Source organism: Halictus rubicundus, chromosome 10, assembly GCF_050948215.1.
Source record: "Halictus rubicundus isolate RS-2024b chromosome 10, iyHalRubi1_principal, whole genome shotgun sequence".
Lineage (NCBI taxonomy): Eukaryota > Metazoa > Arthropoda > Insecta > Hymenoptera > Halictidae > Halictus > Halictus rubicundus.
The window spans coordinates 2153595-2177168 of record NC_135158.1 but is presented as its reverse complement, the minus strand read 5'-3'; the positions used below and the strand labels follow the sequence as shown (position 1 = coordinate 2177168).

General features: G+C 38.8%; 4 protein-coding genes across 13 annotated transcripts; 2 read left to right on the top strand and 2 right to left on the bottom strand.

Annotated features, from left to right (window-relative positions):
• Positions 1–128: 128 nt before the first annotated feature.
• On the bottom strand, positions 129–5106 carry Metrs-m (Methionyl-tRNA synthetase, mitochondrial). 3 transcript variants are annotated; one of them, XR_013082914.1, is made up of 8 exons: positions 4839–5106; positions 3613–3777; positions 3254–3528; positions 2944–3175; positions 2627–2856; positions 1996–2230; positions 1144–1773; positions 129–1077 (listed from the first exon to the last, which is right to left on the bottom strand). XR_013082914.1 is itself a non-coding variant. In XM_076794765.1 (7 exons), exons 1-7 carry the CDS (start codon positions 5095–5097, stop codon positions 1208–1210), a joined length of 1962 nt encoding a protein of 653 aa, XP_076650880.1. In that variant the 5' UTR covers positions 5098–5106; the 3' UTR covers positions 129–1207. The 3 variants fall into 3 exon arrangements, 2 of the variants coding, with proteins under 2 accessions (XP_076650880.1, XP_076650882.1); XM_076794765.1 differs by having other exon boundaries at positions 129–1773; XM_076794767.1 differs by lacking the exon at positions 4839–5106 and adding an exon at positions 3948–4097 and having other exon boundaries at positions 129–1773.
• Positions 5107–5201: 95 nt separating this feature from the next.
• On the top strand, positions 5202–12836 carry LOC143357996 (casein kinase I). 2 transcript variants are annotated; one of them, XM_076794789.1, is made up of 7 exons: positions 5202–5271; positions 7240–7359; positions 8838–8947; positions 9040–9262; positions 9340–9633; positions 9734–10010; positions 10647–12836. In XM_076794789.1, exons 2-7 carry the CDS (start codon positions 7246–7248, stop codon positions 10655–10657), a joined length of 1029 nt encoding a protein of 342 aa, XP_076650904.1. In that variant the 5' UTR covers positions 5202–5271; positions 7240–7245; the 3' UTR covers positions 10658–12836. The 2 variants fall into 2 exon arrangements, with proteins under 2 accessions (XP_076650904.1, XP_076650903.1); XM_076794788.1 differs by lacking the exon at positions 5202–5271 and having other exon boundaries at positions 6613–7359.
• Positions 12837–13048: 212 nt separating this feature from the next.
• Dctn1-p150 (dynactin subunit 1) lies at positions 13049–20667 on the bottom strand. Of its 5 annotated transcripts, XM_076794753.1 has the most exons (14): positions 20196–20667; positions 19946–20103; positions 19773–19799; positions 19554–19613; positions 18873–19017; positions 18322–18384; positions 17194–17331; positions 16979–17116; positions 16666–16905; positions 16336–16587; positions 16140–16256; positions 14030–16075; positions 13793–13954; positions 13049–13730 (listed from the first exon to the last, which is right to left on the bottom strand). In XM_076794753.1, the coding sequence occupies exons 1-14, from the start codon at positions 20361–20363 to the stop codon at positions 13515–13517; spliced, it is 3930 nt and encodes a 1309-aa protein (XP_076650868.1). In that variant the 5' UTR covers positions 20364–20667; the 3' UTR covers positions 13049–13514. The 5 variants fall into 5 exon arrangements, with proteins under 5 accessions (XP_076650868.1, XP_076650869.1, XP_076650870.1 ...); XM_076794754.1 differs by lacking the exon at positions 19554–19613 and having other exon boundaries at positions 20196–20666; XM_076794755.1 differs by lacking the exon at positions 18322–18384 and having other exon boundaries at positions 20196–20665.
• Nipp1 (nuclear inhibitor of protein phosphatase 1) lies at positions 20015–23529 on the top strand. 3 transcript variants are annotated; one of them, XM_076794792.1, is made up of 7 exons: positions 20015–20136; positions 21444–21683; positions 21815–21875; positions 21961–22114; positions 22225–22445; positions 22507–22710; positions 22803–23529. In XM_076794792.1, the coding sequence occupies exons 2-7, from the start codon at positions 21655–21657 to the stop codon at positions 23163–23165; spliced, it is 1032 nt and encodes a 343-aa protein (XP_076650907.1). In that variant the 5' UTR covers positions 20015–20136; positions 21444–21654; the 3' UTR covers positions 23166–23529. The 3 variants fall into 3 exon arrangements, with proteins under 3 accessions (XP_076650907.1, XP_076650906.1, XP_076650905.1); XM_076794791.1 differs by lacking the exon at positions 20015–20136 and adding an exon at positions 21201–21344; XM_076794790.1 differs by lacking the exon at positions 20015–20136 and adding an exon at positions 21201–21377.
• The last annotated feature ends 45 nt before the right edge of the window (positions 23530–23574 follow it).

Below are 23574 nucleotides of genomic sequence, written 5' to 3'. Positions count from 1 at the left end.
TCTACGATCGTAAACAAAAAAAAAGCTGGATGTTACGCGAAGCACTAAAAAAAAAATAGTGACGTCTGTCGATAAAAAAAATCGTAGCTTATTAGTGGTAGGATCGCGGTGGAACCCGCACAGATTCATTTTCCATCTTGTAAATAGTCATTTATTTATTTTTCTATATTTGACGGGGGCGACACCAAGACGAGGGGTAGAGACGAGATCCGTCTCGCGTGTAATTTTATGCGTTCCAAGCGATGCTTCGTTTAGGTGCTAACGCGTCGCGAATAATTGTCGCGAAACAAAAACGGACCCGTCGAATCTAAACTCGAATCTGCGTCTCGCGTATCCGAACGAACAAGGTAATCCTCGCGAAGAAAATCGCGGCGAGCCTCTTCCACGCATCTAACTTATATCAGCGAAGCGAGGTGCACTGTATTCCGACTAGAGAGAGCGAGATGAACGAGCAAAGAATATTCAGGCTGCGGCGTTTATATCGAAACACGTACAGGATGTGCCAAACAAAGCGACACAGGTTCTCTTCTTCAAATATAATGAAAATATCGACTTCATTTTCTTTGAATAAATGGCGCAAGTAGCTAACCTTTAACTACTGTAGAGGCAAGGAGACCCACCATTTTTTCTAACTAGATAGAAGTGACAACTGAATAACATATAATTAAACCATTTCTTGATCGTGTAAGAAAGCTAAGAAAACAGCTCGTAACACTTTATTTGGCACATCCTGCATATCCCCGTTATTTTTGCTTTCGGGAACAAAACGCTTAAAACGAATTTCTACTACATTTAGAAATCTACTAGTTTCTATTTTTTTAAATATTGGTAACCTTGAATTCTCTTAAAAAATGGCCATGCCACTCAGAATAGCATACCCTTATCCCGAACATTTTTCCATAGAAGCAAAAATAACGAATATAAATGGGTGCTTACACTTTCAATACCGCACCCTGTGACGTCTCTTGTATCTGTAATAAATTAGAAAAGGCAAGAAGATTGGACAAAGTCTCCCTTGTCGGAGTGACACGTGCACGATGTTGATGTACACTGATGATACATTTGAATGACCGTTCTCTGTAAATATATTAGCATAAGGACTTCCACGCGAGTGTTACATTTGAAACGTTTTATTACTGCTACCTTCAAAATCATCCTGCACCGATCTCACGATTATCCAGCGTTTCAGTCCGGCGAGTGCGTGTGGTTAATTTTTTAATATTCTCTTGAACAAGAACACGTCCTGCGGCACGGTGCGTCGTTGCCCACTGTCAAAGCAATTGGTCAGATGAAGCGGTTTCGTGTCTTGCCACGTACGTCTCGCAACGGGGACCTCGAGCGAGTCCAACAGATTCGAGGACGACGTCGGTATGATCGGGTACAGTATCAGTGCGGCGACCCGCACGCTCTCCAACGAGAGAGACAGCACGGCCTCCAGCTCCTTGACAGAGTTCTCGGACGAGTCCTTGCACAACCGCCACGGCTGGTGCTCGTCGAACATCCTATTGGAAGCGTGCAACATACTCATCACGGCGTCCACCACGTGGTGCAAATGGTGTTCCTCGTAATACTGCTTGGCACTCGAGCCTATCTCCTCCAAAAGCTTTATGTTCTCGAGGGCCACGTCACTCCTCAGAGTCTCCACGTAGCTCGACGGGTTGGGTATCACTCTGCGAGGGTTGATCTGCTTGCCCAGACATCGGTTCAATAGATTTCCGAACGTATTGGCAAGCTCAGCGTTTACTATGTTCTGAATTTTCCGTGCGTTGTAGTCTGTAAAAACGAGAATCAAGTAGAGCTGAACGATGGCATCTTTCAGTCAATATGTCTCGAGCAACGCTGTCCAACGCCAATTTTCCGTTTCGATAACCGGTAGACGAATCTTACAGACTGCCACAAAGTCTACACGAATCGTCTACTGGAAAGCAAGGTAAAATTTGTAGGACAGTGTGGTATGTACATAATGCGCTGTATCATACGTGTTCTCTGCCTTACTTGCATCCGAATGCGGAACTGCCTGCCGCAACAGGAAGTACCGCAGACCTTCCGCCGTGAATTTGAGCATCGCGTCGAATGGCGAAATCACGTTCCCCTTAGACTTTGACATTTTCTGATCGTCGACGGTCCAATGCCCGTGACACAGCAGTCTCTTCGGCGGCTCGAGACCGACAGCCATCAGAAACGCTGGCCAATACACGCCGTGAAACTTCAATATGTCCTTTCCTACAACCTACGTTCATAGACGTTCTATCATCTCATCGGCATTTCAAATACGAAGACAGTATTCGCTCCGGGACTGTAAAAAATATGTTTTCTTCTAACATGCCCCGCTACCATGATTAACATCGGGTTTACGAAATACTGAAAGTGACTATTTTACATTACTTTATAAAAATAACGAGGATGTGTCGATCCAAATTTTTAGCCATTTTTCTTATAATATATACCCAAAGAAATAAATTTCTTGAATAATTCCTCACGAAGGCATCTTTACAATCGCACTGTAAAGATGCATATCCACGAGGAATTATTAAAACCTAGTATTATGTATATCTTAGCATTTCCAGTGCATATGTCTTTCGCATACTCGGAACGAACACTGTACTGCCTCGCACGGAATATTTACTTGAACAGTCGCCGGCCAAAATTGTTGGAAAGAGCTGTCCGGGTATCCTATCGAAGTCAAATAATTGACCAACGCGTCCAGCCACACGTACACCGTGTGGGTCTTGTCCGAAGGCGTGGGAATGGCCCACGGCACTCTGCCGATAGGTCTAGAAATACTTAAGTCTTGTAGACCTTCATCGATCCAGTTAAGCAAAATCTTATGGTATATCGCCGGTTGTACTGTATTTTCTGAATACAGTTTTGTATATTAAAACGACGAGTATTCTTCAATAAAAAGCAGATTCAGTAACTCAATCAAGTTGTACGTGGATATACCATTTTTCAGCCAATATCGCAAATCGTCTTGGAAACTGGTCAGACGAAATTTATATGTGCATTCTTCCGTCCACTCCACGGAGTTCCCCGAGTCCGCGGTTAAACGAACGACATTTCCAACTTTATCCTTTTGTTCTATCAAATCCGTGTCCGAGATAAATGCTTCATCCGACACGCTGTACCAGCCGGAATATTTATCCATGTAAACGTATCCCTTCTCGTCTAAACGATTCTGAAAGTTTTTGTTGCTGTTTCCATACGTGCGTTTACAATAAACCTAAGAGTAGTTTGAATCTATTAATTTAACAACCCAGAAGTGATGAACGGCTGCCACGTGTTGCTGCTCGGTTGTCCTAATAAACCGTGAATATTTCACATCGAACGTGTCGCACATTCTTTGGAATTGCTGTGAAATGTCAGTACAATATAGAGACGTCGGCGTGGCTGCCTTGTTTGCAGCTTTCTCAACTTTAGTGCCATGTTCGTCAGTACCTGTGCACAGAACTACAGAGTGTCCTAGCATAGAGTTAAATCTAGCTATACTGTCTGCCAAAACTGCCGTGTAAAGGTGTCCGACGTGTGGCCCTAAAGATATAGAAACAAAAAAAGTATGATCAACAAGAAGTTCGGCGTGAAATCATTTAACTCTGCATTCTAAAAATTGCCTACCAGCGTTAACGTAAAATATGGGCGTAGTAATATACACGTTTCTAGCCGCATCATTGCAAAAATGATTCTTTCTGATATGAATCCACAATGGTTGCGCTTTCGTTTCGAAAAGAGAAAACGTCCTTAAATATTGGCGACTAGGAGACCTTGCCCAGCGGACTGAAACTGTAATTCAAATCGACCTATCATTAGAATTATTTCAAATACGAGTACATAATGCGCGAGAAGCATGAAAGACACAGTTTTAAATAAGTAAGATTTTTCATTTTTTAGTCATTTATTTTTATCTATATACAGATTCCATTTAGTGTCTATACCAAATGAAACATAATTACAATTTGTACACATAAATGTTCAGTTAGCCTTCAGTTCTAATTGTATAGTCTCCAACTGTGCAATGAGATCCATGTGCTTAAACTCATCAGGTTTACGGGTGAATGCATCTAACAAGCGTAGTCTGTCAGGATTATCTGTGCTGTAATACAATTGCAATTCGTTCGCCAAGCATTGAGCTTCCTGTACACCAATACATTTTGTATCGAATTCACCCCTCATCAGCACAATGCCTTTAGTCTCTTTGAGCTCTGTGTAATATACCATGGATAAACACTCTGGCGCATTTTCCTTGTGTGCCTGGTACCATAACAGCGGCGTCATATGGATCTCAGTTCCATAAAACTGCATAACGATAAATTCATATCCGTGTTCTCTGGGCAGTGGTAGTAAAAATGTGGGATACTGTTTTCCAAGTTCAAACATTTTATCAAATTGCTCTGGCGTTAGCACACCAGATATACAATCCTTTTGTTTATGATAATCTTTCCATATGTCCATGATCTCTTCCTTGGATTTGTCCTGAATCATATCCAACTTCATTATACTGTTCAATTGCACTTGCTTAGGCTGGTTCTTTTGACCCAATTGTGGTTTCGCTTGGCTCTGATAAAACTTATACTGTTGTTCTTGTTTAGCTTCAATGGAATAATTCAACGCATATGATTAATTTGAACTTAATTCTAATATACTTTTTCGTTTGAGATCAAATGCTAACGCCTACGTATGATCTACACATGTGTAACGAAAAAAATAAATACATGCTACATCGTGACAGTTACATAAAAGAAAACAGTAGTCATTTTACAACCATAAAATTAAACAATTGACTCAACTTTCATTCAACATTTATCATTGTTTAATCGCTGAATGCACGAGTATAGGTTATGTACCTTTCTTCTCTTGCAGTTTCTTCTCCTCGTTCTCGATTCGTTGCAAAAACTCATCGGGACTGGTCTTCTGAAATTTTGCTATCTTTTCCGCATACTTGTCGAAATAAGGATTCTTTTGAAGATCTTCCAAAACCTTTTCGAGTCTTCTGGAGCTCGTCATGATGAATCGTTTATTACCACTACTTATATTCACACAAATACGTTTTCTAAATGTTGACAGCGACGATAACCATACTAAGTTTCTTAAAGGAATTGCCATCGATTATTTACAATTAAATGGAACGAACTGACTACAAAATGATCGTAAAAAAAGGTAACTAACGTGTATTTTTCGCCACACCACAGTGGCCATACACAACTATTGCAGATGTCGCTGCAGACTGTAGAAAATTGTAAACTGCCATACACGAATTTTTCTTGTCGCTCCTAAACGGTGAGTAATTTAAACTACTTCTCATTCGAATTTACTTCTCTATTTCGAACAACGAACGTTTGAAACATCAAAAATCGTCGTGCATACACAGAAGATATTTCATATCAATTTCTAGTATGTAAGTGGAACAAGGTTCCGGTACAGCAGTGCCGTATCTATAGAAAAGGACGAACGGCTTAAAACGCGGTGACATGTTTGACCTATATACATATCTTTTAAGTGTAAATTACTTACATACGCGTAAAATGGAAATTCTATTCATTTTCTTTCAATATCCCAAACATTGCATGCATGTACACTTAAATTTCGTTCTCCCGAGAATCGCGAATTCAGATAACCTAACAAACCACGAATAACTCAAATATATATTCTATTTGAATCATTTGTGAACGCTCTACATAGTACCAAACACAGAAAGAATTTAAATTTTTCAAATATTTGAGTTCACACTTCCAGTAACTGTTATAATAATGTTACGCAAACTAACCAAGAAACAATTCAAATTCTTACCTGTAATCTGAATAATACTTCCGTGTCTTCGACATTAATTTCCAAAAAGAATAATTCCAGTCATCGATGTCAAAAATTGTTTTTTATATAATTATGAGGTTGAAACAACAAACTTCATTACACTGTCTCTCCAACGTCATGTTTGGCATACTCTTTGGCGTCACATTTTTAATTCCCGCCATTTTACTGCGCAGCCAATTGTGCGCAGGCCTGCAAGAGAAAGAGAGGAAAGCGATTAGCGAGGGAAACAGAATCAAATTCAAATTCATTCCATTCACTCAAAAACTGTAGGTTTTGAATTATTATATTTGCAATGTATTCATTTCATACAAATTGGTTTCGAACCCTAGATAGAAAATAGATTAAAGACAACGGTTGTCGACCAAATATTATTTCTTAATAGTCGTAAATATAAATGGGTAAGCTAATTGGTCGATGTGTAATATAAATATAAATCACACAATTGCAGAGAATAGAAAACTTCTGACAGAAGTACATCCTTAAAAAGGGCTCGAACGTAAGTACGAATTATACTTGAAAGTACCGCATTTACTTCAAAATATGTATAAAGAGTTCGAACGTGAAGTATCGCTCATCTTTTCCGAATTATTTGGCCATTATTTCAAACTATCCGATTAGATTAAAATTCACTTATAATACATTCGATCCCATCGAAGCTCGTGTCCTCTTGCTCGCCCGACGCCATTTGTCTTCGTGTCTGTCCGCAACGGCAGTACCATCTTAACAGCAAACAGTCAGCCAATCAGGAACAAAGACAATTTTCCCCGTGCCCTCCGCAGCGTGGCGCTGTGCTCACCGAGTCGCGAGACGTTGCGGAGACAGAACCTCACGAACGTCGTCGTGTGAAACATCGTTTGTCCGAGACGGACCCGAACGAGTATTGATACGGCCCTGAGGAAAACCTAGTACCGTGAACCCAAGCGAGTCACTTAAATTCGTACGAAATATCGCGATGACGTTAAAAACCCCCGCCGTGACCGAAAAAAATTTTGCTGATTATTAAAGTGGTAGATTTCCGGGTGGCTCGGTCGATAATCTGTCTCGGCGAATCATTGGCAATCGTTGGATAAAGACTCTGATTTGAACGCGGCCCGCCGTGACGCATCGTTTCCGCAACGTCAGTCGCTCTCGTGTTTCTAGCGAAAGGGAAAATGTCGGCGTGTTAGTGGGGTTTTGTTGTGCCAGCCAGAGAGTGCTACTTTTTGGCTACGGAGTTTCGTATGCATATTTTCTAACGGGAAGTCGATCCGGCCATCGGTACGGCTCCGAGAAGGCACACCGTCCTCGTGTTTGCCAGTAAATGGCGTGTATGTCCCACCGGGTACGCTCAGTACTTTAAATCAGGTTTGAGTCCGACGTGAGCCAAAGTCGCAGAGGTCCGCCGTCGGTTCCAGGGAGGACGGATATTAGGAAGCCAAGAGTAATATGTCGTTGCAGTTGGCGATGTCAGTGGTAAAGAATGACTTTATCGTGGGCAGCAAGTACAGGCTGGTGAGGAAGATCGGCTCGGGATCCTTCGGCGACATATACCTCGGTATCAACATCTCTAATGGCGAGGTAAGGTGTACCGTTTCGTGCGTACCGAGACGAGCTGTCCCAGCACACGTCCTCCTCTTCCCGTTTTTACCCGTTTTCTCTCTCTCTCTCTCTCTCTCTCTCTCTCTCTCTCTCTCTCTCTCTCTCTCTCTCTCTCCTTTGAAACGGACTTTTTAACCAGCACCTCACCCGAGTTCGTCTCTGTGACACGAACAAGTTCTTTTTCCCCGACAATGATATTCAACTTTCCCCCGAAATATGTTTTCCACGATGTTCTCCTGCAAAAGATTATCCGTTGTCTTTCCGTTCAAAAGCGCACGACAAATACCGAAGATCCTTTATTTTCCGATAATCTTGCAAATATTCGCCCGGTCATTTCGTTCGATTATTTTTATGGTTCCTTTGTGCAATCGTATTTGTCGAGCTCTACGCGATACTGTTAACCTCTGCGCAGAAAAAAAATAATGTACTGTTTTAAACATTAATGCGCGCGCGAGATAGCAGACGTTAGCGGATCGTGTTCCGTGATATTTCGATCGAAATGTTTATAACGATCTTTATATAGCGATCGAAATTCGTGTCTATACAGTTAAAATTTTTCTATTGTAAGCAACAGTTATATATAGACATTGTTTGCATGAAAAATTCATACAATGAGATTGTGCTACCTTATGCGTGGTTTCATAAGTTTCTCGTTGAGATTTGTGTGGACAATATTGTACTAATTCCGTGATGTGAGATAATTATTTGTTTAAATGTCATTGTTTGTGCTCCTATATACAGGGTGTTACATTTAAACGTGAATGGTGGGATAGCTTGTGAGAAATTGGAGTTATCAAGAAAAAGTATCTACAAGAGTATGAAATAAATGAACATAAGAAAGTTAATCTTTGTTTATGAATGTTGTTCGTAAAAAGTGTTAATTAGCATTAATTTGTAAATCACCAAATCAAATATCTTACAGCAGGTTATTACTATTAAATGAAATTATTTTGATCTCCAAATCTCCTGCACTAGTTCACCCACACAAAAATCGTTTACATCATACAATGTGGCTTTTAATACGAAGCAACTTCATTACAAACACTTTTTCAATAGCTTTAATCCTTCATGAAGTATTCTATCGTTCGCGCTTAAATGCAACACCCTGTACACATATACATGTTAGTTTTTATTGCAGTAAAATAGTATTAAAGCCATTATAATAGTATGTAACTAGATTAGTAATAAATGAAAAAATGTTTGAAATGCTAACATTGTAGTTTCCTTATACTATTTATATCGGACAATGCCTATGTGTAGGTAAGTTATGTGTGCATAACTTTTATTCAAGTATTTTAACATTTTTTTAAAATATGTGTGGCAGAAAAATATAATCTTCATCCGTATATTATATTACTGCAAATAAAATAACTCGAATTCTTTGAATACATGGAAATAACCTTATGATTTGTTTCTTCTGTAACATATCGAGTTACATTCGTTATATGTTCTCTTAGGAAGTTGCTGTTAAGTTGGAGAACATGCGTGCTCGACATCCGCAGCTCCTGTACGAATCGAAGTTATACAAAATTTTACATGGGGGTGTAGGAATACCTCATATACGTTGGTAGGCTTCCATTTCATATTTGTTTTTGACTAGTCTTACACGTTTACCATGTACAGATCTCCTAAAAAGCTGTTTTTTTTTGTTGAACGTAGGTATGGACAAGAACGTGAATACAATGTACTTGTTATGGACCTCCTTGGCCCCTCCTTGGAAGACCTTTTCACATTCTGTTCGAGAAGGTTCACAATTAAAACGGTTTTAATGTTGGCAGACCAGATGATTGGTAGGATTGAATATGTCCACTGCAAACATTTTATCCACAGAGATATCAAACCAGACAATTTTTTAATGGGTATCGGTCGTCACTGTAATAAGGTATTGTTCAAGATACGCTAGTAGTCGCAGCCTCTATCTTTCTGAAGGACTAATACCAAGGAATTCCAATGTTTCAGCTGTTTCTTATCGATTTCGGATTAGCTAAAAAATATAGAGATAGTCGCACAAGAATGCATATAATATATCGGGAAGACAAAAATTTAACAGGCACTGCAAGGTATGCTTCGATCAATGCACACCTTGGAATAGAGCAGAGCCGTCGCGACGATATGGAATCCCTTGGCTATGTTCTTATGTATTTCAATCGTGGATCTTTGCCGTGGCAAGGGCTGAAAGCTGCTACTAAAAAGCAGAAGTACGAGAAGATCAGTGAAAAAAAGATGTCCACGCCTGTAGAAGTTTTATGTAAGGTATGTTTTTATTCCACGTTCTTCTCGCCTTACGTTTTCGTCCTGGAATCAGATGAACTATCGAGAGGTCGATCGTCTCTTTCAAATGTCTCGTTTGTAGGGATTCCCTGCCGAGTTCGCCATGTATTTAAATTACACTCGAGGTCTGCGCTTCGAAGAAAGTCCAGATTACATGTACCTTCGCCAACTTTTCCGTATACTTTTCCGTACGTTAAACCATCAATATGACTACACGTTTGATTGGACGATGTTGAAACAAAAAGCAACAACTAGTAGTAGTCTCACTACTGGACCAAGTGCAGCTGCAGCTCCTCAGGTTGCTCAAGGACAAGGACAAGCCCTTGGCCAGACACCCGCCAAGGCCAACGATCCACCAGGTGCTTATTCATACATTTGATGCTTACTAAATCTTGGTTATGCTCTCCAACTACAATTTTGTGTTTCGTTTGGTCATTCTTGGAGATTCTGATACATCAAACACGATTCCAAAAGTTGTTTTTCTCTGTTAATCTTTATCCGATTAAATTTTGCCTCAATTTAAAAAAAAATGTAAAAATAGTGTGGTATATTTCCTTACTGTTAAAGGAAAGAAAATTCTTAAGCTTGAAAAACGATTGTAAATAACGATTATTGATCATCGAAATGTAAAAGAAAGTGAAAATTTGTTGGACAGTGTTACCAATAGATTGCGGATCTTTATGCGAATTTCCATTGCTATACTCGATTTTTATGCAAGTCTAAAATAATGGGAAAATTTAATTCACTGACTAAAGAATTGCTTGTGATACAAATACATAAGTGCTGTAAATGCATAAAAATCTGCAGTCGAGTTATCGTCGTATTATATCTCATTAAAAAAAAAATTACATACACATTATGTAATGATTTCATAACGGATTATCACAAGTTCCCATTGAAGTCTAACGGATTATTAATAGTTAATGCAGCCGATATTAATAGCAATCTATCTGCTCAATGAGTTCTGTTAACATGGAATTTATATTTTGTTGCAGGAGCACGTTAAGACTATAATCATATGTCGTTGCATCAATCCTATTTTCAGTCGATAGTGTCCAAGATCAGGTACACGACTTTGTACGAAATGCCATGCAAAGAGTTAAATCAATCAACCCTCTAAGTTTATACATAATAAAGGAGGAGTTTTGCGATGACTAGCGTGTCGTACACAATAAAGAACAATGCCACGGATATACACGTTTCTGAATTCACTTCCGAACTGTGAAAAACTAAACTTGTGTGTACTCAATTCTCAGTGCTTAGAGTTTTGGTTGATCCACCTCTTTGGGCGTAAAAATCCAAGTGAGATCAGCCAGAGGTGGCTTGTTCTTATTTTGTTATTATCTATTTAATTCACCGTTGAAAAAATATTCGAAATAAAGGTTTTGATGCCCCGAAGACCTCTGTAAAGGAGTACACATAAACAGTGTAACGTGTGATTTAATCGAGAATTCGACATATATAATTTTCATAGAAAGAAAGAGAGACAACGTTGTTCTGACCGGTCCTACAACAATATTCGGGGTAATCAATTGAGTACATTATATAAAATTTTATATCTATTCTGCAAATAGAAAGGAAAGTATGCGTGAACGTGTGAGTGAGTGAGACGATGCGCGTGTGTGAAAGAGATTATATAAATAATTGTACTGAGAGTGATAAGTATAGTTTGTTGCTTCCCGATTTTTCGTTTCAATCTCAGTACAATGATAGTATAAATAGAATGTGTGTGCATCTATGAGAGAGAAATGTTAATATTTTTCTTACATAAGCTACCCGTGTCAACACTATCAAAGATCTCCCTTTGATATTATTGACTCTGATAACAACCTTTTTTTTTTATATAAATATATATACATAACGTATACATAGACGCATGCATGCGTACATGTGAGTAAGCTACAGTATCATGGAAATAAATACTGACAATTAATATTAAACTATGTTAATATTTAAGGCAGCAACTTCACTTTTAGATACGCTGTATCAATCACGGAAATGAACAAATTTCGAAATGATTTCGTCCTGGTATAAATTACTTCACTCTCTTTCTTTCTGTGGCTGTATTTAGTCGATTATGGTGAAAACAAAATAATAATAATAATTGAACAGACTTTTTTTGTACTGGAGATGGATTGCAGGATTATCTCGTAAACGACTAACCGAGTCGTCGTGAAAAATGAAAAAGAAAATACGAGAATAAGAAGAGGTTGTGTGTCTCGATTGAAAAATAATACTGTAACCGGATCCAGCCAAAAGACTTCTTCCGTATAGTTTTAATGGCAGAGACTGTGCAATGGTATTTCCAGTGCTATTGCTTCGATGTTAAGTTAAATAAGGCGTGACTTAAAGAAAAAAGAAAGATAAAATCTTAATCGATCGGTCGGTCGATTGTTAAATATGTATAATGAATCGTCTAATGCGAAAGTCACATGTGACGTACGCCGATTAGGGAGGAGTTCATGAAAACTCGCTTCTGTCATTGAAAGTTTTCGTTCACATTAACCATACTACTAGTAGTTACGTCAAGATTCACGCGTCCATGTTCCACGCACTACTTCCAAAATGTTGTATAATCACAGTCATTGTTAACTCATCTCTTGTCCTGTTTCGTGGAGACATTCTAAAGGAAACGTCCGGTCAGCCTTAGTGGAATTTATTGATACAAGGATGATGAGCACGACTGGATTTTATGTTTACTACTATATTGTATTTCGAATGGACAACACATCGTTTTGATGAAGGTTTTTGGACAGTGATCGAAACAAGGAGATATAATCATTAACGAGTGAATGTATGGTTAATTATTATTATTTTTATTATTATTATTATTATTATTAATATTATTGCAAAAGAGAGAAACGAAGAAACACAAAAACGAATGAGTAAAAATGTGTATTACCATGCAGCGAGAATGAGTGAACGAGTAAGTTAATGAATAATTAATGATATATGCACTTACTATCTGGTATGTGTATATGTATATATATACAGATAATACTATATATATATATGTACATGTATGTATATGTGTCTGTGTGTATATATACATATATACATGTGTGTATTTATAATAAAATTGTGACAGTAATTAAGGCATACGTTATTTCATAAATAATGAAAAATACGTCAACAGTTTATTGCTCCTTTTATCGCTGTAAATAAAAATGAAACATTGTATTATATCCTCTATTTCATTAAGTGTCGATTTTTAATGGCAATACGCAAAGTTATTACCATTTTTCCTACAACACGATGGTAATACAATTGTTCAAAGTAAATGAACAAAATGATTTATATATATAACAATTCCCAGAGAGATGATATAGTTTCTATGCTACACGAGTATTCTCGACACGCGAGAAGAGGGAGTACATGTAAAGGATATTTATGTAAATATTTTTAAGCCGTGTATTTGACAAATTCGTAAAAGATATTATACAAAAGCCCGTAAAGGCGACTAACGGTTACTGTTCAAATTGTTAGTAATAACGAAACTATTCGAATTTATAATACCACAAAAAACGCTGCAATCTACCAGCCGCGATGCGCCAGTCATCGTGCTGTAGTCAATCGGAAATAAATAAATTTGCACGTTCCAAAGTTACGTTTTCGCTAGAATTTAATTTGTTCCTTTCTTCGGATACAAATAGACTCTCAATCGTTTGTTTCTCGTATATATAAAATAGACCGAGTGTACGCGAGTGCATCAGAATACGTTGCTCTGCCACAGTCCGTGTGCAAACGAGCATCAAAAACAAAAGTGTCTATCAAATCAATATATTCTACAGTCGCATGAACACTTAGCATCATCTCTGCGGTAGTATATTCCGCCACACGCCGGCGATATACAAATACGAAAATTAATAACATAACAAAGAATGAATTTTTCTAAGTTCTTGTGTTCCTACGTTGACGGTGAAAATTTGTTCGGGACCATCGTGAGGAATCGATATCTCCGCAGCGAACAACTGATTTTCTTGCATCGCCGCAGCCATCTCGCGATTTGGGAACACTGCGAAATTCGCTTCAGCCATTCCGCCGGTTGTCCTTTTTACCATTTCCTCGCGGATCTCGCCCTGGAAACAATTATTTACATTATCGACGATTCTACCAGAATATTTGGACAACGATTACTTACAACTAGTTTATCTACTCGTTGCTTCAGTTCTCTCATGATCATCTGACGCTGCATCAACTGATAAATTGGCATTGCCTTCTCCAACGTCGGACCTTCCAGATCCTGCGTTTTCTTGCGTCTCAAATCCGGAACAGTGGGGAACGTCATAGCTTGCTTAATATCCTGTTAATCAAGCAAAGGAGAAAGTTAATCACACGGATGATAGATAATCGCGAAATTATAGATCTTGAAACTGACTTTGGTAAGATCGTTAGTCTTTTTCTTCAGCTCCTGTATCTTTGTGTCCGCAGGTCCCGGTTTTGGTGCAGGCGTTATCGGATCCAGACGTTCTAACTTCTCGCGCAAAGCATCAGACATGAACTTCTTCTTCTGTCGGTTCTCGTTGTTCAGCGCTTCTTTGAGGGCGCTTATTTCTTGTATTAGGAATTTATTATCCATCGATTGGATTCCTGACGTCACTGCACCGGTTCCAGAGATATTATCGGGACCAGACGAAGACATTATGGATTTCTTTCCGATAGATTTCAATTTTTCTTTAAGCTGACCTCTCTCGGTCTCTAGACTGTCGATATCCGTCTGGAGATGATCCATCGTCTCCTCGAACTCTTTCTCTTTCCGTTTCAATTGATTTTGAGCTTCCTCCAACTTCCTCTTCAGCTTCTCCACGTTCAGCTCGTGTTCGTGCTGCTGCGTCGCAAGCTTCTTCTCCACAACGTCCTTTCTCAAAATCATCTCGCACAGTTCATTTTGTTTCTCCCTTAAAGCTAATTTCGCTTCGCGAATATCGCTATCTCTGGCTTCTAGTTTTCTACTAAGCACCTTGGTCTCTTCAGCCTCTTTTCGCGCTGTGTGCGCCCTTATGGTTATAGGCATAAGAGGCTCCTTCTCGGTGTCTTGCGCTTGTCGCAGGTGTCCGCTTATAGCCAACTCGTTCTCGCATTCGGCCATCTTCTGCGCTAGGTTCGCCGCCAATTGTTGAATTGCCGTCAAGCTCGCCTTAACAGTAGCCACAGGTCCTATATCCTCTGTATCGTAAACTTTCTCGCACGCTAACGCTGCCATCTCCTTCAATTTATCCGCGGTGAGCCCTGCGTCCAGATCTGTGTTCGATATAATCGCCTGCACAGCGTTCTTCAACAACGTTTGGAACGTTTTCACAATCTTCACGGCATGCTGATAGCAACCGAACATCTGCTCGCTAGCATCCTTATCCAATCCCAAGTTGAACCCAGCAGAATTAAGGGCGGAAGCATGGTCGGTCAGCACGCGTCTCCTAGCAGACTTCAGATGCTGCTGTATCACCTCGCAAGTTGTCTCCGCGTGCTGGCAAAGGAGCCCTATGTCGCCGCCGTCTCCGTGGATCAACGTCTTGATGGCTGCCGCGTTAGTAGTGATCGCCTCACAACAACTATCCAGCATTCTTGTGCCGTTGACCACCATGCGACCTTGATTGATGGTCTCGCCGAATAAAACGGAGAACATGGTGCAGAAGTATCCACAACACTTCTCAATCGCCTCCATCGGCAGATTCTCGTCCAGCTGATCCCTCTTTGCCAGTTCTATCAACGAGTCCAAAGACTTCTCTTGCGCGGCCATTTCCGGATAAGCTACTCCGGCCTTGAGCAACATGTCCGGAGTACAAACGCTCAACGCCGACTCGAAACAGCCGAGGAACGTCTGCAAGGCGTACATGTACGAGCAAAGGTGCGATCTGAACGTGTATTGTGCTACCGAGTGGCCCTTGACTACGGCCGTTCTGTCGATCTTGTCCAATGATCGATATTTATCCCGGACTTGAGATATAATTATTTCCGTCTTGTAGATTATTCTTGGTATCAGCAGAAGTGTCAGGATAGCGTCGTGATCTCCCCCGCGTGCCAAGAATGCCGGTGGCATGAAAGATAAGAGATAGGCGACGTGGTTTCTAGCCTCTTCAGCTTCCAGTCTTCGTAACTCGAGGTCGACGGCTTTCGTTTGTGCACGAGTCTCGGCGAACGTCTTTTGGAAATCTAAGATCTCTGCCAATTGTTGTTCCGCACCGCCCATTCCGAGCTTCGAGGTCTCCGTCGATTGCATTCGTTGTTGCAGTTGCAGACACTGCTCTTGCAGCTGGTGCGTCAGCTCGCGGAATTTCGTGATTGTCAACTCACGATCTGCCAGCGTCTCCAGAGCTGCGTCGCGATGATGGTAAGCATCCCGAGCAGATCCAAGTGCCATGTCCAATTCCTCTCGTAGCTCCAACTCTAATTCTTTCGACGATTCGGCTAGTTGGTCGGACATGTCCTGAAAAGAATCTATGTAAAAATCTGTTTGTTACCGATCTTTGAAATATCGTTGCTCCAGATACCTGTAGAGCTTCTAAGTCCGCCACAGCTTCTTCCAATTCCGCAACTTTCTCTTCCAACGCCATCTTCTTTTCACCGAGCACTTCAACCATTTCTTCGGCACCCAACGCCGCGTCCACCTGATGGATAATAAAGGTTTCGTGTTTTGCATCATCGGTACAATCTTTTGCAAGTAATTACGAAGAGAATATTCCCTACCTGTTCCTGCAAGTCCGCTATCTGATGTTCCATTTCTTCTACTCGAGCAGATAACTTCTCCTTTGTGCGTCCCAGCTCCAGTATCTCGGACTTTTTCTGATCCAAGTCCTTCTGGAGTTTCTGGAACTCGTGCTTCTCATGGGCAGACAGATCACGCATTCTAACCAGAGTTTCGCGCAATCTATTATTTTGTTGTTCCAATTGTTTGATCTCATAGCTCGTACTTCCTGTGGTCGCGCCACCTCCTGCAGCCTATAATTATTATTGCAAACCAATAAAAATATTCCTCTCTATGTTTCAAAGAACATATATACATGTCAGATACTTTACTCTCTCGGACATTTCTGTCCGCAGTATTTCCAAGTCTAATGTTTGTTCTTCCAACTTCTCCTTGAGCTGCTCCAATTCGATTTGCAACGTCTCAGCCTTTTCTTCGGCCATCTCTTTGTCCAATGTAGCCATTTCTACGGTTTCCGCGAGATCTGCCATTTCTTCTTGGAATTGTTCTCGAGCTGCATGCGCTTCCCTCGTTTCTTGGCGTGCTCGCTGAAGTTCTCTTTGAAGACTGGCCTTAGGTCATGTTTTAAAAATTAATAAAGCGTATACAAAAATCTATTAAAAATAGATACTTAGATCCGCCTACTTGACTCTCCATAACTTTCGTTTTGAACTCCACCAGCTGATCGAGTTGGAGCTTCGTTTTCTCAAAGTCTTTCATTCGCTCCTTATCTTGCATTCTCTTCACCCGCAAAGTTTCCACTTTCTCGGTGAGGTCACGAACCTTCAACAACACATTATTCGTTGAACAGACCACTCTATTTAAAACATGAGACTGGTCGTTTATAAAAACCATCTTACTTGAGATTTCAGATTTTCATTCTCTTGTTGTAGCTGCAAATGTGTCAGTTTCTCTTCTACCACATTTGCAGCTGCCGCGGAGCCTGCCATTACCTGACCAGGTACGAATTGTGGCTTCAAAGTCTCCACAAAACCTGTCTGAATCGCAAAACATATGAGACATGAGTATCTGGCCGAACGAGGGCCGGGTGTTTTTTTAATTATCGCATTGAAAGAAAACATATTTGGTTGAAGAGCTTCTTCAAATCCTTCCGCATATAGCCAGGTATATCCTAAAATATTTCGTATTTCCAACAGAACGTTTTATGAATGATGCAACCAAAAGACAAAATTTTGTATCTGCGGTAATGAAAAAAACACCCTGTGTTTCCTGTACAAAAAGTATATTATGTTTTTAGAAGAATGTTGTTTTTGTATGTACATTCAGTAGAATTAGTCTATTTCAAAAATGATTAATGAGATTAATTGTAATAAACGACACCAACAAGCTACACCGAATACTCTATTAGTTCTAATAAGTGTAGGAAATTCAGTCGATGAGTTGAATTGTGTTATATGATATTGGAATTTGCAGTATGCATGTAATATCAACTAAGTGAACTATTGTATCCTAACAGTTTATATAAGTATTAACTGCGTTTATACCAGGGCTATCTAATATTTGGTCAGTGATGAAAAACAAAAAGAAAAGATTCAAGTAGTAGTACACCTTTATACCACAATGCTGTTAAGTGCTTATTCTTGTGGAAGTTGTTATTGTCACCTCGGTAGTACAACTGCAAGGGGAATTCAGCATCTAATTGTTAACGGAAAGAAAAAAAAGAGAGAGAGAAAGAGAGAGAAAGAACTGTGTATCTGAATGCCCCTTTCTCTTAAAAAGTTTCAGGCTATCAAGCATCACAGAACTGAATGAATAAAGCAGATGCTTAACGCAACGGTGAATACGGTGGAGGATAAATTAATTAGATAATCCATTAAGAACAGGTAAAACCCATCAAAGTGCAATGATGCTGCTAGTTGTTATGAAGTCATGTGTTACAATGCTTATGATCGACAAACAACTAGTATGAGAGAGTTTTAAGGTCAGATGAGAAAATTTAGATATTACAATTAATGAGTATTAATTACATTATTGTGATCATCTTGGGCCTTTGGCTTTTTGCCGGGAGGCGAGCTCGTGCTAGGGGACTTCTGAAACACGTACGTGCATATTCCCATATGAATCATTCTGTGCCAAAGGATCTCTCTCTAACTTCTTCTCAAATTTAACAGTTTAGTTTATTTTTTTCTTTTTCGTTATCTCGCTGAAAAGTTCCAAGAATCTCTCTGGCAATGAAACACATGCACTGGGAGGTACTTGTTATACACGATTACCATGTGTCACAGATCAAAGATTCTTCGAACACATATAAGTAATAACAATTTTACGAGTTACTTTCCAACAGTCTGGAGATTCGAAGATAACAAAATATATATCAATGATTTCCTGTTAAACGACTGTAATCATTTTCCACATGTATATATATTTCTTTGTTTGATTAAGAACATTATACCATATATTCATGCCTTGTCGAATCCTCAAAATAATTCACTGACTGTGTTTACAGAAATAAATCGTACATCAACTTATTATAATCACAAACGTGAAAATCATTGTTTTTGGAACAGAAAGACAATACCTCGATGAATGATGCTCTTTTAGTGGAGGTTGGTGCCGGTATGAGTGACTCCCCACCATCTTTGCGTTCGTGTTGCGATCCGGACAAACTTTCTGTACTCGGAGCGCTTAAAAGTGTTCTACTGCCGGCCAGTGATAATCGTGAGCTGCAAAGATTATACTCTCTATAAATTATTTCTAGAAGCAATCGTCAATTTCCATTAACAATCATTAACACGATACAGCATAAAATTTTGTATCAGTGCCGTTATAGAGTTACACCTTGTTGCATCTAAATTACATAAATTTTAAAAGCTAGAAGAATAATAATAAATTATGATACAACTTAGACATTACCACTAAATGCATTAACTGTACTTTTCTTAATACTTAACGTTATTTGTCTATAAACAAAAACACATTGACGTGTATGTATATACTTTCAACTGTATTTATTGTAACCATCTCATAAATAAAAAAATTTCTTGTACATTACTTGATATTATGACGAGTACACGTTTACACTTTTCTTATGTTAATTATTTGTAAATCTACAATAAAGAAAGCTCGTGGTTGTGATGTTGCACAAAACCATTAAAGTTCAGAGAAGCGATCACAATTGTTGCTGTTTGCATACACAGAAGCATTTAAACAAAATGCCGAGACACGCATCTTTCAACGATCGATTTACATAAAATCTTACCCAGAGAGCTTGTCAGATTGCTGCCGGGTAACATGCGCAAGAGATGTTTTTCTCCGTACTCTTTTATGACCAGCGTATGAATTTTAACAGTCTATTAATTCACTCGCCTAATTAAACCTATTCTTTCTTTCAATTGATTATTGTGGATATAGTAACATTAAGCATTACATTGTTATAATCATAACATTAAGAAAATATTCGTATAAAGTAGACACTTACGCAGTGGGTTCATTCCTTCGAGGTGTACTAAGGAGGGCATGAAATTTATGACAATGAAAAATTAATAACGGTTACAGAAAATATAGGAATTCTTTTTTTAACAAAAGTACTGTACACGATACAGTTTAACTTTGGTGTATATATCGATTAGAAACTATAAATATAAAGCATACCTATTCAACCGGCTTCTAGCTCTTGCAACACTGGTCTCGTCCGGAGTTGTGGCACTGCTGCCCGCCGAAGATGGACTAACAGGTTCTGTCCTATTACCTGTTTCATCCAGTAGAACCAGCTGAGATTGCCGTACAAACATTCCATGGTTTTCAGGACACTGGTGTGTAATAAATATTGCAAAAGGAAAATTGTAAGTTACATTTCAACTGTATGTAGAATGTCAGTTAAAAGTAATAGTGTGAAACGTACTTTGAAGTATGATTGACCTCTAATAGTACCGTTGTTTTTCCCTTTCGGTTCATCCAGTATAACTCCGATCCATTTTCCCGAAGCGAAACTTGGATGACCAATATAAGCAATCACTCCTTGACAGTCCTTGCCAGGGACCTCAACCCGTTGTCCGATTTTGTACGACATTTTACCAGCTACAGCGTACTATGTGCGATTTTTTACAAACACGCCCATCAGCTTGTTTATCCTAAGGAAATTTTCATGAAATTTTTCTCAAATGTTACACATCTCTTTCCTTTTATGAAAACGTTCTATACAATGCAACGAAATTCACTGACGGCATACGCTACAGCACCGACTTGCTGAAAGTGCCGTCATCTACAATTACTAAACCAGTGGTTCATAATCTCGTTTCAATATAAAATACAATAACAATACTAACACTACTCTTATATTTTAGTCAAATAATTTCTGTTATATATATTTTGTAGTCTCTTAGAGTATAGATTATCCAGAATTATAATTTTATTTTTTATATATATATTTCCGACCGCTACTGAAGATGTCATATATGTACTATTTTGAAATGAACGAACGCTGCTCTCTGTAGCGTGAACATTTACATAAAATTCTTCGTATTTACAGTAAGAACATAATGATTAATGTATTTCATCGCATTACTTTTGTCTTTATTCTAAGACATACCAGATAGTTTATACATAAAGAAAGAAGAGAAAAATTCGTATAACATAAAATGTAAAATAAGAACATGGTCAGTATAGTTTTTCCTCTATAACGTCCCGCAACTCGAGAGATGTAGCAAAATATTTAAAAGCTAATAAAGTGATTTTATCTTCGTCCTGATTGGCTGGCGATTCGTTGTAGCCTCATAATTGGTAACGCCTTGAAAAAGTAGGGGTGTAAATGCTACGTTTGAAAAGTCTCAAAAATGCGATGCTACGGAGGGAATACTTTGCCAGGGCCGTAGTAAAGCATGGTTCTATATTTTTATTGTCCAATTCAATCAAATATAAATACATTAAATTTTATACGATACTAGAAACATGTTTGATTCGTTTTCTCGGAAAAAGTAGTTTTTAATCGAATTATTAGCAATCATTGGATTCTTGAGGGTCTCGATTTTTAGGGCTCGTAATTAAGAAAGAAGTAGAACGCTATTCATCTATAATTTTGACGAGTGTATATGCACACGGCATCAAAATAACATTCTGCGTTACACTTTTCATGAAACAATTTCATTTTTAGGTGCATATATGCATTCGTCGGATGCGCCGTTGAAATGGTAAACGCTGATTAGCAAATGGATCATTAATAATTGTACATTTATAAAAGATCGCTGCGAAACATTGTCATCGTTTGGTTAAGATGACACTCTGGAAACGCTGACATCAAATGTGTTTTGTTTCTACTTAACACTGTATACCCACTCGATATAGTAAATTCTAACAAAGTGGTGATGGCTAATCATTATGAGGTGCCTAATTGGTACGTTTGAGAAATAAAACCTTTTTTATTCTTCGACGAACGTTTCGACACGCTTGTGACATCGTAATAGTATGCATTGAAATTTTAAGTTTGTGTTTATCAAATAGCATAACACAGGTTATGTTTTTTAGGGCAGGAAAACCACCAGTTGGGTTGCATCTAGATGTATTAAAAAATGACAAATTGATCCAGGTACAACACCCTTGAATTGCACTGAAAAATAAATAAAGCGTAACCTTTGGGAGATTGCGATGTAAGAACTGTTGTTCTGTTACAGAAACTAATGGTTGATGAAAAGAAATGTTACCTGTTTGGCCGTAATCAACAATTGAATGATTTTTGTATAGACCATGCCTCTTGTTCCCGTGTACATGCAGCTCTTGTTTATCATAAACACCTGAATCGTGTGTTTCTTGTTGATTTGGGTAGCAGTAAGTGTTTTACAATTTTTTTTAAGCATACATGATTATTAAGTTATTAATGCTTATACAGGGCATTCTGTAAACGATAGACAATTAATTCGATGCAATTAATTCTTCAGCACATGGAACGTTCATTGGCAATTTAAGACTAGAGCCTCACAAACCCACACAGTTACCAATTGATAGTACATTTCATTTTGGAGCTTCGACTCGATACTACATAATCAGAGAAAGACCTCAAACAGGTACAAGACCAATTATAGAGGAGTTGGAGAAGCTGTCGGAAGACATAGACTCTGGTGGTTTATTGGGTTTGCCTGAAACAGAGACAGAACTTGATGTACGTATCATGCAATCTGCTCTTCGAATCAGACATTCAGTAACAGTGGTACGTCTTACAGAATTTAACAGAATTTAACACTGCACATAATAGACGTATATCGATGTTGGGTATAACGGATGATGAAATTCATAAACCAACGAGGAAACGAAAGAAGAAGGGGATTACTTTCAACGATGATGAAGAAGTAATCAATCCAGAAGATGTGGACCCGTCTGTCGGTAGATTTCGTAATCTTGTACAGACAACCGTCGTTCCCAGTAAAGTACGAACTTGCAATCATTTCTGATACAATACAAATTCTAATTCTATGGATTTGCGTCGTTTTAATGCATTCTCCGTTGTTGCATATTTTAGAGAATGCGTATGGAAGGAGGATTAATTTCTTTATCGGAAGACCACAATCCGTTGAAGCACCTTCAACCTACGTCGACCGCGCCCCAGCTCTATCAGGATTTGCCACCGGAACAGTTTACTCCCTCGTCGTTGTCACTGAATCCATTCTCGAGCGCGTTGTCTTCGCTAACGTCTCGGCTTGGTATAGCTTTACCAAATCCAGCGCCCGAGGTGGAGATGACACCTACGCAAATACAAACGGAAGCGCCGCACGTACCGGAAATGTCTGGGCCTACCGAGACGCGAACTTTGGAGCCAAAAAAGAAAAAATATGCCAAAGAAGCGTGGCCTGGGAAGAAGCCCATACCTACGCTTTTGGTGTAACAGTCTCAGGAGATTATATTTTTCTTACATTTCTCTATGACGCAGATTCTAGATATTAAGTTGTATAAGGAATTTCTGTATAAATTCACCCGGAAATGGAAGTTTCGAGAAACACGTTTAGTTAACGTTGCATAAGTATATATTCGTACCTTGAAGCTTTCAGCTAAATCGGTTTTAATCATAATCATATTAAAATTGGTTCTTCAGAAGGTATTGAATTAACTTTTCTTTTATCTGATTCGAATTCGATTGTTTGAATCTGACCGTTATCGTTTACGCGCATAATCTTCCCGCAAAGATCAAAAATTGTAAGTAAAAAATTCTTGTAAGATAAATGAACACGAATAAACAAGGTTTTATCTTACTGTAGCGTTATGTACGTTCGTACGGAAGGTAATAACAAGAACTT

Excerpts from the sequence above, each read along its gene's own strand:
- Dctn1-p150 (XM_076794753.1), bottom strand. The coding sequence starts at position 20,363 with ATGTCGTACAAAATCGGACAACGGGTTGAGGTCCCTGGCAAGGACTGT. Across the intron at positions 16,588-16,665 it reads GGACAGAAATGTCCGAGAGA|GCTGCAGGAGGTGGCGCGAC; the intron begins GTAAAGTATCTG and ends TAATAATTATAG. Across the intron at positions 13,955-14,029 it reads AGACTAACGATCTTACCAAA|GATATTAAGCAAGCTATGAC; the intron begins GTCAGTTTCAAG and ends CTTGATTAACAG.
- Nipp1 (XM_076794792.1), top strand. The coding sequence starts at position 21,655 with ATGGCTAATCATTATGAGGTGCCTAATTG. Across the intron at positions 21,684-21,814 it reads CATTATGAGGTGCCTAATTG|GGCAGGAAAACCACCAGTTG; the intron begins GTACGTTTGAGA and ends TATGTTTTTTAG. Across the intron at positions 22,711-22,802 it reads CAACCGTCGTTCCCAGTAAA|AGAATGCGTATGGAAGGAGG; the intron begins GTACGAACTTGC and ends TGCATATTTTAG.
- Metrs-m (XM_076794765.1), bottom strand. The coding sequence starts at position 5,097 with ATGGCAATTCCTTTAAGAAACTTAGTATGGTTATCGTCGCTGTCAACA. Across the intron at positions 3,529-3,612 it reads CATATTTTACGTTAACGCTG|GGCCACACGTCGGACACCTT; the intron begins GTAGGCAATTTT and ends CTATATCTTTAG. Across the intron at positions 2,857-2,943 it reads GCGATATTGGCTGAAAAATG|AAAATACAGTACAACCGGCG; the intron begins GTATATCCACGT and ends AACTGTATTCAG.
- LOC143357996 (XM_076794788.1), top strand. The coding sequence starts at position 7,228 with ATGTCGTTGCAGTTGGCGATGTCAGTGGTAAAGAATGACTTTATCGTG. Across the intron at positions 7,360-8,837 it reads TCAACATCTCTAATGGCGAG|GAAGTTGCTGTTAAGTTGGA; the intron begins GTAAGGTGTACC and ends ATGTTCTCTTAG. Across the intron at positions 8,948-9,039 it reads GGAATACCTCATATACGTTG|GTATGGACAAGAACGTGAAT; the intron begins GTAGGCTTCCAT and ends TGTTGAACGTAG.